Source organism: Lytechinus variegatus, chromosome 1 (assembly GCF_018143015.1).
Source record: "Lytechinus variegatus isolate NC3 chromosome 1, Lvar_3.0, whole genome shotgun sequence".
NCBI lineage: Eukaryota > Metazoa > Echinodermata > Echinoidea > Temnopleuroida > Toxopneustidae > Lytechinus > Lytechinus variegatus.
The window spans coordinates 62,439,778-62,456,792 of NC_054740.1; the positions used below are offsets into that span (position 1 = coordinate 62,439,778).

General features: G+C 38.0%; 1 protein-coding gene across 1 annotated transcript; it reads right to left on the reverse strand.

The window, feature by feature from the left end:
- Positions 1 to 835: 835 nt before the first annotated feature.
- On the reverse strand, positions 836 to 10,225 carry LOC121419160 (EF-hand domain-containing protein 1-like). Its single transcript, XM_041613498.1, has 11 exons — positions 10,043 to 10,225; positions 8,658 to 8,879; positions 7,402 to 7,689; positions 6,689 to 6,844; positions 6,222 to 6,414; positions 5,541 to 5,758; positions 4,932 to 5,072; positions 4,107 to 4,292; positions 3,250 to 3,467; positions 2,591 to 2,783; positions 836 to 2,293 (listed from the first exon to the last, which is right to left on the reverse strand). The coding sequence occupies exons 1-11, from the start codon at positions 10,085 to 10,087 to the stop codon at positions 2,219 to 2,221; spliced, it is 1,935 nt and encodes a 644-aa protein (XP_041469432.1). The 5' UTR covers positions 10,088 to 10,225; the 3' UTR covers positions 836 to 2,218.
- Positions 10,226 to 17,015: the final 6,790 nt, after the last annotated feature.

Below are 17,015 nucleotides of genomic sequence, written 5' to 3' on the forward strand. Positions count from 1 at the left end.
ACAAAGAAGTGAACTGATAGGCTTATAGATATGAATAGATATATATTCTATGGAAACAAAAAGTGATGCATTAATAGTCACATGGGAAAATTTCTTTATTTCTGTACAATGTCTGTGAAAAACTGGATCACTTTTTACACCAGATGCATAATAAGTTACAAAGTAAATAGCAAGTGTTTTCACATTTTATTTACAAATAGTACATGCTACATGCTATGGAAATGGTATTTCTTTTCCTCCCTATTTATTATTTTACGATGCATAACTACTCACTAGAAATAATTGCAAAAGGGTACAAAGAAAGATAACCAGGTTGGAGTTGCATAAAGCTGTTAGTAAAGGCCATCGCACACCTTACGACCCGACTGGTCGCCGACTGGCTTGCGACTGAGTGAGGGGAGATGTAACGTCACAGCTCTTGTAAGCTTGAGCGTCGCAGACCAGTCAGAGACAAGTCGCAAGGAAAATCGGAAGGATTTGACATGTCGAATCCTTATGACTGGATCGCAAGCTCAATCCAACCTCCAGCCAATCAGACAGCAGAGTTTGGTAACGCGTATTATGATAAACGCGCATACGCAGTAGTAAGCACAAATTCTCAGATCCAATGCCAAAAAGCAAAAAGCGCATGCGTGAGTCGCAGATCGGATCGCAAGGTGTGCGGAGTCGAGGCTTACGACTGCCTTGCGATTCATCTCCCCTCACTCAGTCGCAAGCCAGTCGCCGACCAGTCGGGTCGTAAGGTGTGTTGTGGCCTTAAGTTACAAGCAACTGTACGAGCGAATGGTGAATCTTTCTTTGTGGTAAATTGTGTGCACTGATTTTCATTGGTGTCCATTACGTTCCTGTGAAAAGATCACCCGTCGTTCGTTAAAGTCGACTGTAACTTACAAACAGCTTTATGAAACATCCACCTGAATTACAATGTATTTCATGTTCATTCAGTATATTGAATTAAAGTTACACTGTATAATCTGATTTGTAAAGGGTGGGGGTTCATCTCTACTGCTGTTCATACATACAACTAAAAAGGTAAAAAGGAGAGTATTTTTTGCCTGTTGCTTTGCTGAATTTTGGGTATCTTTACCCCCAAAGAGAAAAAGTCTCAACTTTTGTGTGACCCTTAACGCCTGTTAGTTTGTGTCCTTTGCTTTGCTGCATTAAGGGAATACTTAGACTCATATTTCAGGGATTCACGAGGCACACCTCTTTCAAAATATAACTAGAGTGCCCAGGATCCAATATAAGTTGATTCGTGTTGATCCATCTTGGAAGGGGGGGGGGGTAACTTAACAAAGAAGCATGTGCAGGGAACATGTCCATAAAGTACTAATCTGAAGATTAAAATAAAACCCAAGGTTTTGAAATCACATGGTCATGCATGTTCATGCATGTGAACAGCAATAGGCTAACCCCCCTCCCATCCCAAAGGTGCATTTAAGCATTTCAATGCATAGTTTTCTTATAAACAGCACAAATAGAAAATAAAAATACGTAATGAATTAAAAATGGATGGAATTCATCAAGGCTAGCATAGTGTCTAATTCTGACACTTCAACGTTGTCAGTTATCACATTGCATCATACGGGAAGATAATTATTGCTACACAACTACTGAGAATACGTCAAAGACACAATCTGTGATAGGACGGATTTTATTTCATGCAGTAAAAGAACACATTTTCAATTTCAGCATATATATTGTACACTGTTAGTCAGCAGTGCAGATGCATAGTGTGATGATTAAGACGCAGATTCTAAAATTCATGAGCTTTAGGCAGCTCCAAAGAAAAACAGTTGCTGTGTGCTAGATGCTCCACAGATAAATTTTGGAAGGAATGAAACTGCACAAGAAGAAAATGAATTCATGTAGTACATAATAACATGCAGCTAAAGTAAGACCACCTCCTTCCTATGTCTACATTGTTGTCTACACAGCTATTGTTTTTTAATTGCTCCCCATTATAGCATTTCAATCCAATTTCAACTTTTCTCTTTGCCAACGAATTTGAAAAAACATATTATAGAATGGGATTCAGGGAAATCCAGCTTTGGCTTTTCTGCTACCACAATATGAAGTGTTTCTCCTACGGATCAACCGTTTGAGATTTGCAACAATCAGTCAAAACTGGTTTTTGTTCAGATTCAAGAATTGATTGACTTGTCTGGTTTGGGGCAAAATCAGAGACTGGCGCATTTTCCGTCACTGCTTGTTATCCTTAGTCCCACGTTAAGAACTTCATGAATTCTGCATGGCTGATTCTACCATGTTCGTCACCACACTCTTCAATCAACTGTAAGAAAAGAAAAAAATAAAATACTTTGTAATCACCAACTAGAAACCATCACACATGAAAACATCATAATATCACACATTGAAAATGAGAGGTACAAGTCAAATAAAATAATCTTTGATAAAAGATGTTATTTAAAACATTTCCTCATATCAAAATATATAGTTTTCTATTAGAACACCTGACTTTGAAACAAGTAGATTTGTAAAAACCTGATGGACTGTACACAACATAATGCTGAGCTATATGTCATGTCATTTGTGAAAGCTTTGGGATCCAGATAAAAGAGATACTTACCGCTTGCATGACATCATCATCTAGGGGTAGATTCTGCTTGTGGCAGGCGGCCTTGAGCTCATTCACATCAATGTTTCCTGAACGGTCACGGTCGTACTGTAAGAAGGCTTCCGTCAAGGAGGTGAAGTTGATGTAGTTGTCCTTGCGGAGTTGAGACTTGACCTCTGCTAAGAGCTGTTTCAGGTCGTTTGGCCTGGTAAATGTGACATTCAGTAAATGCTGTTATTGTATTGGACATTTGGATAATGAACAGCTAAGCTCAATACATGTTGGTTTATTTGGAAACTCCTATATAAATATTAAATAGTTTCTTACTTGAGAGACAAGATCAAACAATTTTAGGTTACCCAAAATTGCATTTGAGTCCTCATATTCCATTTTAAAATTGATGCCTCGTTGCTCGATTTTGCACAAAATGGCAAAATCATGCAGTGAAACTACATTTTTTTATAAGATTACAATTTTTCTTGATACCTTTATTGGCCAGACTTACATGCATCCTAATGAAATTTTTTTTACAATAAACATTTATAATTTTCAATTGCACTGGGCCACATAATTAGACATTTCCAATTTTCAACCTAATTCATTATTTCATATCAAGGTATAATTTTTGTGCACACAACTCTGCATTGGTATGTAGTAAGGATGTCACTTACGATCTCTTGACAGTCATGGGGGCGCCCTTCTGCGATGCTAACGTCGCTGGTTTGGAAGGCAGGCCCATGGACCTGGTGGCTTGGATGCTATGGATAGTCTTGTCACAGCCTGGAAAGTCTTGCTTATGGGCCTCCAGGTAGTGAAGTACGTAGTCATCAGCATCGGTTATGATGAACCGATGGCTAAACACCTCGAGACAAGAGCCAATGGTCAGGTCCTAAACAATTACAAGTAGAAAAGTTAGAAAAATTAGTTATAATATTTGGCAAGGAATCACACCCCACCAAGGTGCTATGTTAATGGGTACCCAGAGTCATTGTAGCTTGTACAGTATTGTGAAAATTAAATCTTTTAAAATCATTCATAGGCCCTAAAGCATAATTATTCTTAATCTTGCTTGGAAAATATATACAAGGGGATTTCATCCCGCCCCCTACTTGATATGATTGATTGTTCAGAATTTAAATAAAAACTCCAACAAATTTCGGAATCCACAATGCACACACACAAAAATCATGCTGTACATTGAACAATGGCATATGAAATTTAGTTTAAAAAATCAGGCTTAAATTCAAACTCTAGTCTAAATTTGTTGTTTGACTGTGGATAACCAATTGAGCTGAAAATGTTACATGGTATTTGACAGCACATTTGGTGTTCACTTCATTCAAAACTGTTTGGGAATGATAAATAAAACAGTTTTCTTCACCATTTCAGCTTGGAAATAGAACGAAATGAAAAATTGTGCAACTTTCACATTTCTTACACTTCCAGCTTTCCATAACTGAAGCCCAGATTTAGACCATGGTTTCTAGTAAACCAGAGTTTAGAACATGGTTAGATAACCAGTACTAACCTGTGGGCCATAGAATAGTGGATTCTCAGGTGTTGAGCCAGGCTTGGTCACTCTCGTTCTCTCAAGGAATGTACCGCTGATGATTCCCGAGTTACGGACAGGGGGCTCAAAGATCTTGATCATATCATCTGCCAGACGATAACTGATGATGAACCGACGACCTTTGTCCTCAGGTCGCACAGAATCCTAAAAAGGCGCAAAAGAAAAAAGTCAAAGATCATAACCAAACGGAACATGATCGCAAGAGAAGCTGGCAAAACAGATACGAACATTTAAGCAATTATATTTTTTTAATCTCTTAAGTATTTCCTAAAAATCTGGTCAATTACATAGGAGTTTGAAATGATTTTTTTTTTAAACCTGACATGTTTGCATGAACAAATAGGGTGAATTGATTCTCTTAAATGCATTATATGGAATAACTCTCAGACAGGTCAAAATATTGAAATTATTCCTTTTTCAAAACAATAATTGATTTCAAGATCACTCATAAAGGCCTCCCAGCCCACTTGGAGAATCAGGTGAAAATATTTTTCCCTTTTTCCAGTCATGCAAAATTCAGGGAATAAAATTAAAATGAAAAAAAAAATCAGGGAAGGGTCATGGAATTTTGACTGGCTCAACAGTCAGAAGTAGCCAACAGTGTTTCATACTGCAAATAGTTTGCTGCAATATCAAAGAAAACATGTAAAACTGGAAAGGATTTGGAATAATTTTCATGGAGTTTGAGACGTTATCAAGGAAATTCAGGGAATTTTTGTTTTCTTGAAATACCCTGCCATGTCAAATCCTCTACACACTGTATTGATGGGATGATGAACTTACCATGACGGCTTCAAATCGAAGGATCTTATGATCGTTCTCCAGCATCTTGATGAAGTCTTTCTTGGGCGGCTGGGGAACCAGAGACAGGCAGGACTGCAGGGAGTCTTCATAGGAACCAAAGCCATTGTAAGGCGGCAAGTCCTGCGTGAAAGAATCAAAAGATAAAATATAAGATCAGCTCTTCTTTTGTGTCCATCATTGACAAGTACAACTGAATGTCAGATATTTGGCCAGAACTTGGTACATGGCACAGCCTAGCACTTCAATGACAAGTGAATGTGCATTCATAAAAGTCTACCTACCACTAATATGTTTCTGCTTTTCATGTGTAGTTCTGAAAAGACTTGTGAATAGAACCATTTGAGTAATTTGGCTATGATGTACATTGTGCAGCCTATGATAAAAATAAATTTGTAAGATCTTAGAAGTGGGTGCTCCAAGGAAAATATGACCTCCGAGGAAAACTTGACCCGGGAAATCAATTGGAATCGTGTCTCTCGCGAAGATGGCAAAGTAGTTTACTGAATTAGAATGCTGAGTTAAATATTTGGATTAAGTACTGAATTGAATACTGGCCTTAGAAATATTTGAACATTTTCAGACTCTTACCATCTTGGCGAGCTTTCTGGCTTCCATAGAAACCTGAACAGGGCCTGACTGAGAGACACCAAGCTGTTCCATATATTGCTTTGTGAAAGCATCGGCATCGTAGATGAGGAATGGTCTGTTGTAGATGTAAACCGTCTTGCCAATGCCAAAGTCTGGAGGGCTGTACCAGTTCTTGATTTCATGGTTCGAAAGCTCCATAACCACTGCACGGAAAGAGGCTGTGAGAGAAAATATGGAAGAGAATGAAAAAGGATAGTCAAATATTGAAGTATATGTATACCACAATTTATCATTTCTTAACTTAAAAATGCAGGCAAAATGAGAATGATTCATGTGCATTGCTACATCAACACATAAAGCTAAAACAGCTTTCTTAAGCCAAATAAATTGCAAAAATGTAATCACACGAGGATCAATATTTTCCTACCCACTTTCTCCGTATGCACCCAATCAATATGTAGCTTATGTTTAATATTCAGGATTTCAACAGTTATAATTCCTCCTCACATCATTTTTTCTATCAGAATCAGGCATTGCTCTGAACCCAAATAAAAGCAAAAAGAAATGTCAAGTCTGATTACTAGCACAAAAATTCTGCAAATTCCATTTCAAAATGAAACTGGGAGCAGTACATAATAGCAAATCTGACACAATGCATAAGCTGACTTGAGTGAAACTTACAGTCAACATTGTCACGGTCTTTTGGAACTCTTTGTTTCTTGAGGAACAGTGGGAAAGGATCTCGGCCGTCGTTGGGTTCGTGGACCTCTCTGACCTCCACTGTATCGTCAACAAGGTAGTACTGTATGATGTAAGGTCGTTGCTCACCAAACATGCTGCTTCTATCATCCCAAACACAGAAGAAACGCAGAACCTGAGGACCAAGAATGAAAATTATCAAAGTTATCAATTCATAAGTTCAAGTGCTTGCACCATTTCTGATAATTGAGGAAAACCTAAATGTTTATATAGTATATCCATTTTTTTATATCTATTATTCTATCTATTTCTTTGGTAAAATTTTGATTTTGCTGAATGACACACTACCAATAATGATGATGATGATGATGATGAAGATAATGATAATAATAGTAATATTAATAATAATATTCACCAGAATTGAGACCTTGCACGCAGCAATACCGTACCTTCCGATCGAGTTCCAAGAACTGCTTGAGTTTGTCGAATGTACTGGGTGTGGTGAATGCCTCGATGGCAGACTTCTCCTTGCGAGACTCTGTATGGGGATCTGAAGGGGTAGGCGCAGGGGGATTCAGCTCAATCCCTTCCATTGCCATGTATTCCTACAATGAGAAGAAAACCCCAAAAACATTTAAGTATAAAGAAGAAATCTCCATCAATATGCATACAGTAAATTGAATGGGATTGAGATTAGTTTCCCATCCAGAGCTGCCAACAATAATTGTGATAAGAAAAAACATTTTACAATTTCTTTTAATCCTATTTTTCTTTAAAATTTTGAAAAAACATACCAACACTCTCATTCTTACAAGTTTCAAATATTCAATAATATCCCTTTTTAGTGTCACTTCCCCCTTAAAAATCCTACTCAAAAAGATAATATAACTGGCATCTCTGCCCATCCCATTAAAAACAAAAAAAAACAACCAAAAATTGTTTAGGGCTTGTTTTAATTTTTCAGGGCTCTATTCAAGTTTCCCAGGACACTTTTGGACATTTTAAGGGCAAATTAGGGGGTGTCCCATGTAATTTTATTCCTCGGTTGTGAACACTGATTAGCTGTCCATGAAACTGTGCTTGATTTTCCCCCCAATTGTGCTCAAAGACAAGTCTTGTGGAAGAGGCCCCATGTAGGACAATCAAGAGAAAGATGGCTTACCGCTGTCCACTTATCACAGTCTGTGATCTGGAAAACCTTGCCGTAGAACGTGACCTGGATGTCAAGATTGAGGTCCTTCCAGTGCCAGTGGTCGCCCTGGTCGTTCTTGGGCAACCTCATGCGTTTGATCAGCTTGCCCTGGGGCATGCCACTGTTCTCTATGTGGGGTTCGATGACCGAGATGCTGTCGTCTTCCAGGTAGTAGTAGATGATGACGGGACGGACGCGGTAGTATTCGCTGGGTGACTCATGGACGGTCTGCTTGTAGAATGCGTTGAATTTCAGTACCTAGAAAGGAAATAATCCATGTGTGCAATTATTTCAATACACTTCTCAGTTTTCACTTTCCTTTGAAGATAAAATTTATATGCTTACACAAAACAGTGAGATGAATTACTTTCTACGAATTCTTCCCATTAAAAGTACAAAAGAAATATTTTAAATTCAAAGAGAGAAAAGGATTGAGGAACAGAGACAGAGATGAACAGAGAAAGGGAGAAAGACATAAATGAGAGAGCAAGAGAGAATAATTGATCAAGTCTTCCCAGTAATCAAAATCGAGGGCCACTCAAGAGCAATGTAAAAAGTGCAAGTACTTCCCTTTTTTTTCAGCAGTAATAAATTAGTGACATTAATAAATCCAATTGCTTACTGTCTACTGAATGAACTTTGTTCATTGTTTTTACTAATTTTTCTTAATGTACATCCAAATCCCAAACAGATTTATACAACATAAATTATCCAAAGATATCAATGTACATGTACATCAGCTGCATTTTTTTTACGGTTACAAAGTCATCCACTAAGAGCATCCTAATGACAACTGTCTTAAAAGTTGTAATGCCTGTAGGAATCAAACATTACATTCTGAAATTCGAAAAAATTTGATACTTTGAAGTTTCCATTCAATTTTGTTTGATCGAAAGAAAAAATAATTCATCATATCATTTGATAAATGTACAGTAGGCTACATGTTCCAGTGACATGAGGACCATCTTACAATAGCAATGAGCAACAGAAATCATAGACCTGAGAAACAGAGGGATAACTACATGTACATGTATATATAAATTCAAACTTGTTGAAAGAGGATGTCCATTCCAACAGAAAAGATTACTTGAATTTATGCTTGTTGAGGTGGACTTACTGTACATGTACCCTTTAATAACTCCAACAGTTTGACTTTATGGAACTTGTAAAAAAAAAAATAATCAAGGTTTATCATTATTGATACAGCAGTATACAGCCAAACTAACCTTTTTATCAAAAGCTACGTGTGCAGGGATAAAATCTTCTGGTGGTGCTTGCTTAGCTTGTCCATATGTCAGTGTTGGTCTTTTGTTATTCAGTTCATCTAATTCTGAAAGAGTGAGTTGATTGACTTCCAATGGTTCGCCTCCGATGCCGACCTCCGGCCTTGCGGGCAGGGCATATCCATTTTTGTAGCCGAGGGATTGGGATCTGTGAAACTTCCGTTGCTGAAGGGATTAATGATAAGAATGATTTTAATAATGATACGGCCGTGCACTGCCACTAGACTTGAATCACCATAGTAATCTGCATTAAGATTTTATACAGGCATTTTAATGGAAAGACAAGCAATCAATTGACATTCGTAGCAGGCCCCATGGCAAGATGGTTGGGCCGAATGGAATAAATAACACTAACTCAATCATTATCAGCCAAACATCCCAGCAGGGCTGCTCGTGCCTGGCCCTTGTTGTCAGGCATCAGACGTTATGCAGTGGTTTGAGGACTCCGTGATCATATTCACTTTTATGATTATGATCAAATGACAATATCATACATTTGATCACGGAGTCCTCAAGGCTAGGTTTTACCAGGCAGGCTAAGCTAAGATTGAATGTCAATAAAGGGCCAAAGGCTTAGTTATATGATGGGGGGGGGGGGAGTTGGGTGTCCGGGTGTCCGGACACTTCATATTTTTGAAGCCTTCTATTTTGTCTTTGGATAATGTCCACTAAAAATATGAATTCAATAGTTGAAATCATCTTCTATTTTGTTCTCTATAATCATGATAATATTTCCTAACATTTTGTATTGAAAATTGATGAAACTTCACTTGTAAATTCTTCAAAATGACTTTCTAAAATCGATTGTCCAGACACCCAACCTGTCCGGACACACAACAACTGGGTCTATACAGTAAATGTCATTAAATTCACTTTCAAATTTTCATAGAGACAAATATGGTAGGGCCTACATATCTAACAGTTAGATCTTCATGTAGATCCACACACAATTAGATCTAACGTAAGGCCTAGAGCCTACAACTTTTTTTTTTGTACAAAAGAAAATCATTGCTATCCCAAACAAACGCACTGGGCCACAGTCACACACACACGAGTCACGAAAACAAGAAGGCCAGGTTCTTTAAATTTTAGTGTCAGAATGCAGAATCTAATTGTTACTTTATGAAGAATAAAACAAATTAGCAAAGCATTGATCTAACGTTAGTGTTCATGACTGCATTCAATCATCATAATCAGATCCATGCATGTGTTTTCAGAAATTCCCAACTTTGTCTGACAAATGAAAGAGACACTGCCTAAGTCTTTTTTTGTCATCAAATCCACATCTCTATTTTCGAGCTTCAAATGTTCAGCAAATTTGCACTTACCGTTGGGTCTGTAAAGGTATTTCCCGGTAGAAAAGGAAGAGCCATATTGATATTGTTTCACACTTTATCTCCAGTTGTTGCCTGTGTATTATCAATCACGAAAAACACGAAACACACACGCGTAGCCTAGCCGGATAGTATATATTTTGATCAGGGAAATCCTATGAGATTGAACACAGTCATTTACACGCGTTGCTAACATCGGGGTCGAGCTTGGCAGCTGGGTTGCTATGTAAACAGGTATGGACGAATGTACAAGAACAAACTATAGATGGCGCTAAAGCAAAATTTTAGCGGTGGTCGGATCCACACTTTTTTTTTATCTACCTCTGGTTCGGGTCATGAGGGTTCATTGAACGTTGAATACTCTAAAAACACCGGGAAAAAACAACCCTAACGATATAAGATGGGGAGCGAAAAAAGGAAGAAAAAATTATGTCAATTTTAGATCATTATTTCAAGTTTCAGGTGTCCAAATCGGTAGATCGAAGCCAACAAATTACACTGTAAAAAATGAAGTGCTAATTTAGCACTTACAGTGCAGCAGCTTGTATAGTGACTGCACTATAATAATAATAATAATAATAATAATAATAATAATATAGGGTATTTATATTGCGCACATACGAGAGCTGATTTTCTCTTTTAAATTTGAACTAGAAAATCAGCACTCGTAGTATTTGTTTTAAAAATATTTTTTTAGTAAAAAAAAAATTATCATCATACTTCTCTCATATTTTGAGAGAAAAGCTAAGCCGGCGTTGGCGGTGTTCAAGGAAATTCTGTAAAAAAGGGTTATTGATTTTTGCTGATATTTTCTACCAAAATTGTTTGCAAATTTATGACCGGATTGTGAGAAGACTGTCGGAAAAGTCTAAATGACAATTCATCTGGACAAATCTTCTAATTTATGTCAATTTAACTTCTTGGACTTATTGTCATGGGTGTTGATCACGGGGGGGGGGGGTGGGCATTGGGGATATATCCTCTCAATACTTCTGGTAGGGTGGTCTATGTTTTCATCGAGCATCATTATTATCTTATGATGAATCCTATTATGACAAGTATGATAATGATGAGAAAGAAAATGACGATCATGATCACGGGTGATTGCAGTATATACACCATAATGACCCGCTAATTTTTCCTAAATGTCCCTATGTTTCATGAAATGAAACTTTTTAACAACTTGTTTAAAACTTTAAACAACAGTTGTTTGAGTGATAAACAACATGCTTAAAATTTTCAACAGCATTGATTTTACAGTGTCCTTTCAAAAATTGTTAAAAATAAATGGCTGGAGAAAGAAAGAAAATATCTAGGATGAAATAGAGTAACTTGTTCAAGTTTATGTTATACATGATAATAAAAAAATCCTCTCAGCCGGTGCATAGAGTGTCGACGGTTATTTTACCACCCTTTTCAATATCACTACAAGACTTTTTATTCTTGATCCAGATTTATGATATAAAGTAAATGGAGAATACACACAAATGTTGTACTTTTTAATATCATGGAAAAAAATTCTTACAAAATAAGATTTTAGAAGATTTTTTTTGTGTGTTGACAAAGGTCTCAAAATTGTACTCGCTCGATTCGCTCGCTTACAGCTTGATATAAAGTTTGCCGTTAACGCCACTGACCCCAAGCGCCAATCTTGTATACACCGCGCCACCGGGTTCCCCAGGTCCCCCGAAATGAATAAAGGCATTCATAGAAATGAAACATTAATGTAACTTGTCAATGACAATCATGACATGCAACTGATCTGTATACCACATAAGTCATTTTGCATGGCATCAAACTTCAATAATGCAATGTGCTGGAATAAAAACTTGATCTCATAGGAAATTTGTTTTAATTCGACGAGTTCTCCCAACAGCACCTCTGCTCCATTTTGTGATGTGAAGACTAATAGTAATGATTAAAAAAATATGACAGTCAGAACAGACGCTAATCTGAATAATACCATTACATCAACAGGGCTTCGACGATTAACCTTTGGAAACAGATGAATAGATCACCGACCTTTTGATTGATTTATGTTGATGTATATACAGGGGAAATGAAGTATGATATTGTGACTTGGTCATGTAATTAATTTTACTTTCTCCTGAATGGATTTTGTTAACGAGCAGAATTACTGCTTAGTGCTGATAGCAGGATGATCGCATCTTTCATCTGGGGGGGGGGGGGGGTGGTGATGCAAAAATGAATGAACGATATACCCTGATGTTTCATTATAGTCGTCGGCAAATAAAGTTGTCTGATCTAACGTTTTTCCTTGAATGTGATAGGCTGCGAAGCACATATCTGATCACTGTCGGATATTTACGTTAATTGTCGGATAAAACATCCGACAAGTTATTTCAGGCAACGCTTTCCGTTGGAGCCTACATTACGGTTTCGTCAACGGACAATCTAGGTTCGAATCAGAGTTGATGCTACCGCTCGCTTCCAATAATAATCAAACATGAAGTTCTAACATAATTGTCCAAAATTAATATTGCCTTTCTTTTAATCAAATGCTGAATGCTTACCAGAGGCTTGTAAGACATAGCAACAAATAATTTGGGCAACTGTTAGATGTTGTAGTCTTTTATCGAAAGTGTCGCCTGGTTCTCCAGGGAAGAAACAAGGAACAGTCAAGGAATTCGAACATCCATCAAGACAGAAGCAACTTTTATTGTTAACCGCATCATACAACATCGATCAAGTTATTGTTATCATAAACTCAGATGGCCTGAATGAACATCTCCGCTTTTAAAATGAGGCCATGAATTAATGACTGTCAATAATATTTTAACCTAATCATGCCCCCGATTATGCCCCATGTTAATAGGTCTTAAATGTGTCATTATTATCATGACCATCATGGCGAAGATCGGGGGGGGGGGGCACTTACTTTGACGAGTGGATACCGTGCGCGACCCCCAAAACACGTAAAAAGGATGTCTTTTTCAAGATAGGGCACGTTACGTAGGTAACGTGCATAAGGGTGTCAAATACACAAAAATAATGAAAAAAGGGTATCTATTTCGCTAGGAAAGCTATACGTCAAATTTGCGGGGATGATAAAACAAAATTGATATGTTTTATAAAGGATGTCTTTTTCCCCGCAACACGTGTTTAGAGTCCAATTTGCGCGAGGTGTAGAAGGTGGGGCCGTACTAAACCATATGGTGTGTAAAGGTAAACCGATGACCGACGGACCCGTGAAATAAAATATCGCTGTACTTGTTTAGGGGTTCATTTCAGGAAATACTTACTAAGAGTATCGTTATATTTCCAATACTTGTTAGGGTTTCAGACGCCAATACTTGTTAAGGGGTGCATTTTCAGAATATGGAAAATACGTGATTGGGTGCTTTTCGAGACCCCATGGTCGCGCATGGTATCCACTCATCAATGGAAGTGCCCCCCGGGGGGGGGGGAGATGTCGCTATATATTACTGTACCACGGAAGTTGCGAAAAAGGTTAAGATGTAAAGAACACATACATGCGAGGGAGAAATTTCTATCAGTAATATAAGTGTTTGCAAATTTATAGTTGGTTCCCCCCCCCTCCGCGCCTCCCGCTTCATAACAGGTATTTTACGTAACTATGGTTGGTAGAGTGGCCAGCGCAAGGTGGGTTACCCCCCCCCTATCGCTTCTTTGGTCACGTCCGTTTTCGGTGGTACTTCCATCATGAAAAGGGAAATCTGCATCTATTGTGAAAAATGTGGATTATCCTTGAAAAGGGTCAAGGAACAATATACTGGTATTGAACTCTAAATTTTGTTAGGAACCGGACATCCTATAAGCCAGTTCGTAGTTCCTTTCTGCGCATGATCAAAAGATTCTACGCATGATCAGAAGAAGGTCATTTGCACTAAAGTGCCATGGTGCTTTAAAATCTAATGAGATAAGCACCAACTCTGATGTCTTGATTATTCATATATTTTTTTGAATTGTCGTTTTTATTTACATCCACAAAAAACAACAATGCTTCCACGAACGACTAGTATTTCACAGTTTGTCAAGTGCATTGTGCAACATGCTAAGATATGCATTCAAAGTAGGAATGCAACAAATAAGCGTTCATTGGTGTGCTATTCTGGTCACCTGGTCTATTCAATTCCTTCATCCGCTATGTTAGGCAAGCTTACGTAATATCTTGCTTTGAAATCTGCCTATCATGATGAAAGAAATGAAAGGTCATTTGACCAAAATTGCCCATGAAGTAATTTCGAACTGGTCTATTCATGCATTCAAATTCTCCCTCTATAATTCCTTGGAGTCATCAAAGCAAGGGAAAAGTTTACACTCAGGGTTTATACACACAAGGATATTGGTGTTTCTGTCTGTTATCTGTACTAGGGCTGTTTTATCTCACTTCTGCAGGTAAGCGAGACTGTGGTTCTTCAAAGTATTTATTACAGGTTTGTGTTCCAACATGGCATGCCCTTTCTCCACTCCCTGCGTACCACTGATATCAGTACGGGCACTGAACAATCACGCGGATTTTGTAGGTCGTAGCCCCTGTAACGGGAAGGGTAGCAAGGTGAGTTGCTTCTTCATTGGAGAGAAACCGAGAGAAACTGACAATGCCTTGTAATTTTGCAAATGTTAAAGGGAATGCTATGTCAGGGATCATGTATTGCCGCAGGCCCCTGCATCTTCGATCTACTTTGAACCGTTGCAAAAATCATCGGCAAGAATATCATCAAAACACAGTCAAGTGAGTAAATAATTCAATTGGAAAGATCATGAAGATGATGATAAGATACTGATAAAATACATAGAAAATAGTCTGCGATGAACCATGCAAAATAATGCTGCAGTCATTTTCCCCTACGGCGGCCGTACGACGAATCGAAAACAGCTGTTCATTTTTATTCCAACCACAATGTAGCTGATACAAAAAAATGTTAAAACGGCTGTTTCCGACTCGCCTTTTGGCCGCCGTATCGGGGAAATATGACTGTGCCATATATATTCAGTGGCGTACCGAGACTCAAGCATGGGGGGGGGGGGGGGCATCAGCAAAAAATTGGAGTCACTTATCAAAATGCAGGTATACTGACCTAATAGAAACATTTTAAGGACTATGCCTTTGGTATCTCATTGATCTAATAATGCGAGCGCGAAGAAAATTTGTGATTTTCAGACCCCCCAAAAGGGCATTATAAGCAAATGTTTGTAATAATTTATACGTGATGCCTGTCTCACTAAACAAAATATGCGAGCACGAAGCGCGAGCTGAAATTTGTGAATATATTGACTCCAAACAGGGACATTTTAAGGACTATTTTTAAAGGAATTCATGAAGAGCATACATATCTCACATTATAGTAATCTAATGCGAGAGCCAAGCACTTCCTGAGTTTGTTAAACTTACACGTAAATACATGAAGCATTTTTTGAAGTTATCGTAATCACTAACATGATACGTTTCTCACTAATCAATAATTGCAAAAGCGAAGCACGAGCTGAAATTTTATGAAATTCAGACCTGAAGAGGAGCAATTAATATGATTAAGGCTTGTTTGTAGGATGCACTTAGACCATACGCATTTCACTGAAATTTTTTAATATTCAGGCCAGAAAAGGCGAAATTTTCGGAACATTTTTTTAGGAATTCATGAAAAGCAGACATATCTCACCAATCTACTAATGCGAAGGAAAGCACGGACTGGAAATCTCTATATTCAGACCTTAAAAAGGGGGCAATCACTTTAAGTAGTCATGAAAAAGAAAACATATGTCGCTACATAAAATAATAACTCCAAGTGCGAGGAAATATATCTGGTGTAGATGTAGACCTATTTTGCTATTTTGACTTGAAAACGGAATGTTTTAGTAGAACAGGATTATAATCTCATTAAACAGACAATGCGAACACCAGCAATGATGAACACACAGGAACTTAGCACATTATGCTTCATAAAGTTATTAGAATTTTTCATATGTAGTATAACATGTATCTAATATGATATAAATATAACATAAAATAATTTGATCACCCACTACGTTTCTCTTTCTTTCTACCTCTTTTTCTCCATTTCCACCGTTTTTTTTTTACAGCCGATGGGGGCCCCCGTAGTTACGCCACTGGCCATAATGCATGTGCAATCGCCAAGAGCAAATATCCGGACCGGGTCATCATGGTCATGGAGTTATACAACCCATCTCTTACTTTTTTAAAAATAGAAATTATTTTTTCTTTTCATTTCTTTTCCAATTTTTATCCCCTTTCTTCTCTCCCCATTTTGGTTCAGTACTTGAAAAATCAGAGCCGGAGGAGGGGGGGGGGGGGCAGAATCGTCCTTGGCTTTACTTGCTAACAAGGTGCAATATATTTTGAGGGAGGAATGTGGCTGCCCTATGTGGTTCAGGGGGGGGGGGTGCTGATCCAACCTTTAATGAGGAGTATGTGAGTGAGGGTTTGTATGGATGAAAGTGTGTTTGACAGAGAGAGAGAGAGGGGGTGGGGTGGGGGGGGGGGGAGAAAGACATGGAGAGAGGGAGGGAGGGGGAGAGAGAGAGAATGTGGGATGCTATTGGTGATACAGCTGTGTGGCCATGATTTGGTTGAAAAAATCTCCTAATCCTATTAGCACAGTCGTACGGTGTGAACGCCAACACAGCGACCTTGCACGTGCTAATACTTCCATCCATCTATTAATATTTCCCCATCAAGCGTTAATAACTAAAAGTCATATTTCAAGACGATCTATTTCAATGAAGATCTTCTTTCTACGTACTGCCCTTAATTTGATTTATTACCAGTACCATGAATGCCAGTGATTGCTTGACACAGTAATTAGGATATCGAAGCATATTTTGCTCTGGCCTTGTAGAATCTGTTGGCTACTGAGCGATGAAACTGTGAAGAATATCATAAGATATAGGAGAAAAAAAAATCGATGGGCATAAATGCCCCTTGTATTTCAAGGTCGTATCTTAGCTAGCAAACTTAATTTATTTT